The following is a 9,583-nucleotide window of genomic DNA, read 5'->3' on the forward strand; positions in this document are numbered from 1 at the left end:
GTGTGCGTGACCGTCTGCTGACCCAGATTATGGAACCAATCAAGGCTAAAACCAGCTGTGCCTGGGGGAAGAGCGAGGGGCTGCCTCAGCCCAGATCAGTTCCCAACACACTACATGTGCAACAGGATAGCACAAATGGCAGGGTTGTGCTAGCTGGAAGCACTCATGAAAGCACCAGCTGTAACACGAGCCTCCTAATGATTTATCAATTTGGATCTCCCTTAAAGGATCCTAATGACCGGGATAACTTGCCTTCAGCCGATGTTGTTCTCTACTCTATAAAATGCTGCAAAACAGGTGTCAAAATCCCAAGTGAATTCTGTAATAACCAGGCCAAAATTTGCAATTGTATAGCATAAGGGAGGAGGAGAGTACATGAAATTGAAAAACAGAATACCTTTAGTATACCAAAGTGGTGCAGTGGAGACATTTAAAAAAAAAAAAAAAAAACCACCACACAAAAAAAACCCCACCTCTGCTGAAGACATATTCAGAAGCATCTTTGTGTTACGTAACTAGTATTCAAATCCAAAGTGTTTTAACTGAGTAATACAAAGATGTTACTTACACAATTGCTGTAAAATCTTTACCGTTATACATAGACATCTGCTTATACTTTATTCTGATCTATTTCCTAATGATATTTTACTGATTAAAGATTACAGGTTTTAAGAGTCAGAACCACCAGCAGGGAAGCCATTTGCTGATCTAGCTAATTTCAGTTAACATGAAGAATTAACGAGAAATTGCATGTTTTGACACCACTGTAACACACTAAATTACCATAGCAGTTCTTTGTCTTCATATGCCATACTTCAGAAATTCACTCCAACAGATATTAATGATTTCAATCATTTTTCTTTCAGCATAAAATATAAGCTGACACATCCTATGTATTTTGCTATTTCGTGACCTCAAGGGGTATAAGAGGGAAAAGAATCACACAGCGTGAGATAGACATTATTCAACTTACCCACAATTTATGAATTGGGCAGCACCAGAATTACACTGTGACCATGCTTTACTGAAGAGTGCAGTCCCTGTTCTTCAGAGCTAGACAGCAGTAGAGCTTTTGCAAAGATTCTGTAGTTTGCTAAAAGCTTTACATTTAGCTTAATTTTTTTAAAAACCGGAATAGTCTGAAGTAAAGTTGCATTTCAACAACGAAAAAAGATATCAACCATTCACCGTTGACTGAATTTCTTGCATCGTTCCCAGTCTATACATATTTCAAAAATAAATGGTGTTCACTTTCTCCTTAATCAGGTGTGGTCCTACACTTCAGTGGGGCACTTGTGGAATTTGTTTTTCACAATTTTTTCTTGCAAAAACAGCTAAACACAACTGTCTCACTATTTTTGGCTCATATGTCATAGAAGGTTTTGTTTTTTTTTAAAAAACATTCACCTGTTGAATGCTAAAATACAAGCTTGAAAAATAGTGAGTGAGGCAAGCCTCCAGATGGGTTGCATGATAAATTATGGTTTTCACAAAGTTATGTTCTTTGTCTGTTAAACTGTCTTTTCATATATTTTATTTTAAATGCTTAGATCTCCTTGATATGGAAAATTATTCTCACAGCCCTTAAGCTTACAATCTAAAGGCCTACAGGCTTTGAATTCAAGGTTCTTCATAATGCAGCATTGTTTAATTTCAGAACCTTACTACTTTTGTAAGCATTGCTGTAAAGTAGAATCAAGAATTGTTTTCTCTGTTTTAACTTCTAATCCTTTCACATGAAACAAAGTTCACCCAAGTCTTTCAAGCAACTAAAAACTAAAAAAGTAAACAAAATTTCTTCTGCCTTTGGTTTGGTGTTCAAATTCTTATCAAAGTAATTTTCTTGGTATGTTGCATAAAGATAGAGCAACCACCAAGATTACAAGTCAGAGGGTTCCTCCTCCTTCTACAAATATCTCATGTGGAAGCTTACACCATAAGCAGCCTTCAGTTAAACAACTTTGCTTTTATCCAGGCTGTAGTTAACATTTTGCCAGTGATGTGTGTGTTGGGGGAGGGAGAAAATGAGACGTGTTTGAAAGTAAAGGAACATTGGGCTTTTTTTGTAGCCATAATCAAAGCAACCAACTGAACAGACAATTAAGAAACAGAATTTACAACCAATTCATCTGTCAGAACTGAGGGCAACTCAATTCCAACTGTAACTAGTTCACTATTAATCTACTTGACATTCACCAGACATAAATTTAACAGTGAATTGCCACTATGATAGCCAAAAAGTGAACAAAAAGCCTGAGGTTTTTAAGTGCTGAATTATTCAAGCAATTTTATTTTCATGATCCCAAAATTCTATAACCCTAAAAGAAATATTTCACTTGAACAACAGAAATGAGGAGGAGTGTCTAATATGCCAGAGGGTCGTTCTGCCATCCCGAGGGACCTCGATAGGCTGGAGAAATGGGCTGACAGGAACCTTGTCAAGTTCACCAAGGAGAAGTGTGAAGTCCTGCACCTGGAGAGGAACAATCCCCTGCACCAACATATGCTGGGGGTAACCCAGATGGAAAGCAGCTTTGCAGAAAAGAACCTGCGGGTCCTGGTGGACACCAAGTTGAACATGAGCCATCAACATGGCTTTGCCACAAAGAAGGTTAATGGGAGTCCTGGGCTGCATTAGGAGGAATGTTGCCAGCAGGCTGAGGGAGGTGATCCTTTCCCTCTACTCAGCACTGGTGAGGCCACACCTGGAACACTGGGTCCAGTTCTGGGTTCCTGAGGACAAGAGACATGGACATACTGGAGGGAGTTCAATAAAAGGCCACAAAGATGATGAAGCGCCTGAAGCATCTGTCCTATGAGGAAAGGTTGAGAGAGCTGGGACTGTTTAGCCTGGAGAAGAGAAGGCTCAGGGGGGAACTCATCAATGTATATTAATACCTGAAGGGAGGGTGCAAAGAAAGAGGGAGCCAGGCTCTGCTCAGTGGTGCCCAGTGGCAGGACCAGAGAAAATGAGCACAAACTGAAACACAGGAGGCTCCCTCTGAACATCAGGAAACACTTTTTCACTGTGGGGGTGACCAAGCACTGGCACAGGCTGCCCAGAGAGGCTGTGGTGTCTCCATCCTAGGAGATATTCAAGAGCCGTTCAGACATGGTCCTGGGACACTGGCTCGCAGTGGCCATGCTTGAGCAGGGAGGTTGGACCAGATGACCTCCAGAGGTACCTTCCAACCTCAACTATTCGTGATTCCGTGAAACTAGCAGCTGAAGATAACAGTAAATCAACTGTATGGTAGAAAAGTTAAGTATCTGCTTTGACTAAGCAATCCTGCTTTTCTTTCTTTCTGTGGTGTTTTAAGACAATCTTAGCCAGCACAAGCACATATGACTTTCTTCTTTTGCTCCCAATGCTTCTTGCATTCAGCCACTTGCAAGGAGTTTATAGTGCAAGTGTAAGACCTAAGTCTCAGCCCTGCCCATTTATCCCATGCCAAATAAGCAAGGGCCTAAGGTACTCCATGTGGTACAGCAGATCACATTCTTGATGTGGTTTCATAAACTTTCCTGGAGAAAGCATAGAAGCCTCTGTAAAAGTTAACTAGAGCTTAAGAAAAATGACGCTGAGAAAAGAAAATTACACAAAAGGACGTGGATTGATTCATGCAAGATTCCTAATTATGTAACTGCACTGGAAATTCAAGACAGTGACTTCATAATCACAAAATGTCAATATGGTATTAAAACATAAGCTACTTAAATAATCTTCACCTCAGAACTGAATTGCTGGAGGGGGGAGGGGGAAGGAGAATCTGTTCTTCTATTCAGTTCCTTCTGCATTAGCCATTGGCTGTATTTTAAAGACTACATTAAAAAAACTTTTTCAGCTCAGTAATGGTGAAGGAAATCACAGAACAGTAAGTCCTTTCCCAAGTCTCTCTGTTGTTTTTGCTTTTTGTGAATCCATTCAATTGTTGTTTCCTTTTTTACTGTCATCTTCTTCAGTATTTTGCCCTAGCTTGCTTCCTTCCCTGCTGAAGCATGCCCTGAAAACACTGCTGCTTATCACACCTACCCAAAGCACAGTGAAACATCATTAGACCTAAACATACTGCTCTAAAGCTCCAACAGCAAAGACAGAAAAGTTCAGTAGCCACACAACACTTCAACACACAGAATCACAGAATGGTCAGGGTTGGAAGGGACCTCTGGAGATCATCTAGTCCAACCCCCCTGCCGGAGCAGGGTCACCTACAGCAGGTTGCACAGGACAGCGTCCAGGCGGGTTTTGAATGGCTCCAGAGTGGGAGACTCCACCACCTCTCTGGGCAGCCTGTGCCAGTGCTCCACTACCCTCAACAGTTTAGGAGTTAAACTAGAAATGTCCCCATAATAACAGTCTACTGGTCTCCCATTTGTTGCAAAAGTTTATTAACAGTTAATGGTCATGTGCAAAGAAAAACTATGTCATTCCCTCAAACTTAGAAGATAAATTCTCTTGCAGAACAGTAGTTTTGTTTGAGCCCAAATATTTGCATATTATTAAATTTAATTTCCCTAACCTATCACTCCACATAGAGTCCTCATCCCTCCCTCTGGAAATCACTTATTTTGGAGGGACAGCATTACTGCATTTTTAAAATAATTTTAAAAAATCCCTGTTGCAAACTTCACTTCATTTAAAAATGTAGGAATTCTCATTTGCAGTTTGCTCTAAGAGCTTCCACATAAACCCTTCATTTTTCGATCAAAAAAACAAAACTAAGAAGAAAATTAACAGGAAATCAACAAACTAGAAGAAAGCAACTTTCATTAACTTCTTGCTTTTACTAGTAAAGACATCGTTTATTTACATTATCTTCTTACAAGCAAAGACACTGATCTACATGCTAGAAGAATGGCATTTTCATAAAAAGCAAAATTCCAGCTTTAACTTTGCAGTGAAGGTAAAAAGGTTTCAGATCATTGCAACTCTTACAGGTGGCTGTTTCATTTTAAAGAGCTGGCTCTTGTCTCTGTGGCAAAAGAAGATGACAGAAATAGCCTGCCAACCACAAACTCAAGGAAAACTGCCGAAAATGCATCATATTCCTCTTGTGGACAGCTCTTTGCACCTTGACTGTTGCCTAAAGTGTTTTTCCACACTACAGGAAGATGAAAGTCTTTCACCTCTAACCCCTGCTATTAAGCACAGTAGTTCTCCGCAGGATCCACAACAAGCAGACTAATAAACACCATTCAAACATACACATGCTTCCCATTAGCCGACAGCAATTCTAGTTTTTCGTTATTCAGCCATCGCTAATTAAAGTTCTCTGCATAACGTTCTAAATTAGTAGTACAGTACATCTATTTAATCAGAATTATTTTAAGCATAGTTTGATTCAGCAAACTAGGTATCTAGGTTTAAGTAAACAATTTTAATCTTCCCTTTCACTTCTTTTTTTTCATACTTTCCCTTTTAAAAAAAATATGTCTTCCTAAGAAACAGCTATTAAAACACAATCTCCCATTACACACAGAATTTCCTATGAATGTGATAGTTTCCACTAGTAATACACATAAATAGGTAAGTGGTTTTAAATGTATTAATTCAAATCTAAAAAAAAAAATTGGAAATTTAAGTGATACGCTAACGTTTCTAGCTACTACATTAAACGTGACCCATGAAAAAGTGACCTGCACTAAAATTCACCTGTTTTATAACTTCATAGGTTTACTTTATTAATGATGATCTTATACACATACTATTTATATATGTAATATGAGAACATATTATATATTTTACTACTGATGTTACCTCCTATTGAGCTGAACTGTCTTAATTTTTCAGCTGCTGTAACAGTTTGTGTTTTTTCAGACAACACAGAATATCTCAATCTTGCTCCACCAGGAAATTTAGGCTTTTAATAAAACAAATGTTTCAAATCAGTTCAAATTATACTAGCAGCTGTAAATCACACAGTAATAGGTCAACTAATTACGAAGTTAGCAAAAAGACATGGAATAGTTATGGGGTGCACTTGGGTCTTTGTAGAGCATTTTGGTTTCCTATAATAATATTGATTAGTTTCAGATAAATTAATATAACAAAAAAAAAAATATATTGTCAAGATACAGTTCCATTAACATTACACACCACTTCGGTTAATCCTGCAGCCTAGAGGCTCACTGCTATTACAAAAAGGCTTGTGTCTTTGATAATCTCTTAAGAACAGTAATAATATGCTACATCACAGTGGCTTTGTCTCTTAACAGTAACATCCCAAAACTGAACAAGAACACTTAAATTTAGCCTGGATGCTGGAAGTGACGCGCACAGGTGATTAAACACAATCCATGCTAAAATCCACGTGTCATTCTTTTCTTATTGTATTAATACCACTATATTATAGACTTATTAATGCACATAATATTATAATATCATGTATTAACATTATTAATGCAACATCATCTCGAGCTAAAGCAAAAAAGAATCCAGTGATTTTCAGAGAGGTTTCACTGGCTTAATCCACAATAACTGCCACAGCCATCAAGTCTAAAGAGCAAACTCTCTGGCAACAGTAACTCCAAAAACAAAAACAAAAACAAAAAAAAAAAAGGAAAAGCAAGTCAGACATCGGAGACTGTCAGCCCACCAAATGAAACACTGCACTTTCAATTCTAGCTATACTCCCCAAATTTTGCAGCAGCAAAGAACTTAAGAAAAAAAAAATAGTTTTAAAGACTAATCAATCTCTATGTCTCCTAAGGTAAGAATTCCCCTGGTATAATTCCGTTTCTGCAAGGACTTTCACCTACCCAGTCTTGGAGTGCTATACAGTGAAAGTTAAAAATCTAGCTGCAAAGTGAAGAGTTTCAGGGTCTAATTCCAAACAATAATTTGTAGTCAGCTTGATTAATTCACACAAATAAGTGTGTCTTTCTTCAAATCTATTCTAGGTACTACACTTATCTTTTCAATTCCTGTTGACAGTCTCTTGAACACCAATAAGTCCCTTCTATAGTTAGCCGGTAAAAACATACACAGTAGGAAATCAGCATATTCAGTACACACAGAATTTAAATGATTAAGGGACAGGATTTATACCTATAAAGAAATTTTGCATACGGCTAGGTTATGCTAGTCAACCAGTAGCTAAAATAGTCAATCATGCAATAGAAAAATTCCTCAGAGCATAAAAACCCTTTACTTGACAGAAGACATCTGCCATTTAATACGTTAAAAAAGAGTAAGTCAAGATTCACCTGCACATTTTTTAAGATACTGTACACATACATCCAGATAGAGGTGATGAGGACCTGTGTAATACCAAAAACAGTTAAACTAATAAGAAAGTTACATTATACCCAGGAGGCCTGGCTAGCCTTCAGATTCCAGAGAAATGATGTTTGCGTCCAACAGATCACAAATGATTACTGTTCTCTTCTTTCATTAATCTCATTATTTTGACTACAGCATGATTGGAAGAAAACAAAGGGAGTACCCTGACAATTAGAGTCTAACTTGTTATTGCTCATAAAGGACTCTTACTTATAAGAGAGCTTATTCATAGAAGTTTGTTACAAATAAAGATTTTTATTGTTAAAAGGAATTATTACAACACATTAACCACCCAACAGTCTCATGAAAGACAAATATTTCATTGCATCTATACATACTCAGCTGAAAATAACCCTTAAAGTTTGGATGGCAACTGAAACCTTGTCAAAAGTTTATATAAATAGAAAAAAGGGATGTAGAAAAAAAGGCAGTACAAATGAGAGGAAAAAAATCTGACAAACCACATGAACAGTCACATTTTTCACCCCATATAATACAGAAGAAAAGCGACAATGCATAGTCAGCAGCTATTACAAAGATCGCCACTTCTACAGCTAAAATTTTCCTCTATTCTACAATCGTTGAAGCAACATACTTGTAACCTAGAAGCCAGGTTCCAGGGATCACAAAAATATTTTTGTATTTCTTAGTATACTTATCTTCAGTGTTTCTACTACGCCCGTTTACCACATTAGCCAAAATACCTAACTTTGGATCAAAACTTTTACTTTAGTATGAATAAAAGATGAAAATAGAACCAATCTAGCCAAATCAAGAGCAAGCCCTGTCATTTCATAGCATTTCCATACAAGACCTACTAAATAATGTAATGTCTAAGGCTGTATCTGTCACTTCTGATTCCAATTTAGCTTGTTTGATGTAAAATATTGGAGAAAGGCTGCTTTTCAAACACAACTGCATGGGGAAAAACCCTCATCTAACCACAAGAACAGCTGAACTCAACCATTCAGACTATCAGGATGTAATTTTGGGCAGTCACTCAGGATACAATTTGTCAAATTTGTTATTATTAATCTGTACGAAAGAAATAACACTGTCTGGCCCATCCCAACAAGAATTTCAGAGTTTTGAGCAGGAACTTGGAATGGTTATTCAAAGTAAGGTATCTATATGCAACATCTGGGGGAAGGAAGACAACAGACAAGTCAGGGACTTACTCTAATTGCCTATTTCATCTGAAAGAAACGTAACTGACCCAAAGCACTCTACTTCTCTGTATTTTCTGCTTAATTTTCAAACCTGAATTGGGAAAACATGATAGTATCCTCATCCCTGTATCACGCAACTTTAATAAATGAACAGATTATCTTCTAAGACAAAAGAAAACTTTCACGGAGCACCAGCACGTTTCAAAAAAAAAAAGACCTGTTCCATTTCAACCACATCTTTGACAAAAAATTAACTCGCTTCAAAAACGACAAAATTTAAAGGAAGCCTATACCCATTATATAAACAACTACAGTAAAAGCTAATCTGGATTCTTCAAAATATAAATTAGATTTCCATCACTTTCTGCTTCAGTTTTCTTGTGTGTTAAAGCTGCTAGCTCATATGCAGGCAAGAAGTTTAGCAGCAGCCTAAATGAACAATTTAGAGTTCTAGCAGTAATGCTACATACTCAGCTATGTGCTTTGACACTCTGCAAAGAATATACACATATGTAGTCCAGCTTGTTTCTAAGCAGAAGAGACTGGACTGACAATACAGACCTATCTGCAGCTCAAAATACGTCACTGTTTCTTCAAGATCAGTTTTAAATCAGCATACTCAAAAAACCCTATACATCTATCTTAAGAGCAATGCTGCAGTCTTCTGTTTGTCAGCTGTTTAGACTAAAAGCATCCTTGATCCGCACCTGAAAGGCCGCAATACAATACAACTATCTAACTCCTTACCTGTAAGTCTGTCTTCAACCATTTGGAGTCAAACCTAGCTTGAGCAGCCAGACAAAAAGATTCAGAAGACATCTTTCCTTCTCCAGCCTTCTCTCCAGGCTGGCTGAGCAGCCCAACCTGCCACAGAATGAGAAAAACAACGATCTAGCAACATGAAATAAACCACACAAGGTTATTTTTCTTCAGACAAGGATGGCTTCCACTTGCTCTTTACAAATGTACCGTGAATAAGGACCTCCCGCGTTCACCACCCCCGAAATTGCACAGGGAGAGGATCCCGTATTAAGGACGCTGTCTGAACCGCCCCCCTTCCCCAAAACCCCGCTTCCCTTCCCTGTGACATTCGTGGAAGGCAGCCTCCCTTCTGCTGCCCCCAGCCACATCA

General features: G+C 38.0%; 1 protein-coding gene across 1 annotated transcript in view; it reads right to left on the bottom strand.

Moving 5' to 3' along the window:
- LOC104283870 (E3 ubiquitin-protein ligase HERC2) overlaps window positions 1–9,270 on the bottom strand; it is a 119,347-nt gene extending 110,077 nt beyond the window's left edge. The window contains exon 1 of the mRNA XM_009882101.1: window positions 9,199–9,270. Coding sequence (XP_009880403.1) covers window positions 9,199–9,270 — 72 coding nt within the window. The remainder of the gene's footprint in view (window positions 1–9,198) is intronic.
- Between the last annotated feature and the right edge of the window lie 313 nt (window positions 9,271–9,583).

The sequence above is a fragment of the Charadrius vociferus genome, unplaced genomic scaffold (genome assembly GCF_000708025.1).
Source record: "Charadrius vociferus isolate BGI_N301 unplaced genomic scaffold, ASM70802v2 scaffold273, whole genome shotgun sequence".
NCBI classification, from domain to species: Eukaryota; Metazoa; Chordata; class Aves; order Charadriiformes; family Charadriidae; genus Charadrius; species Charadrius vociferus.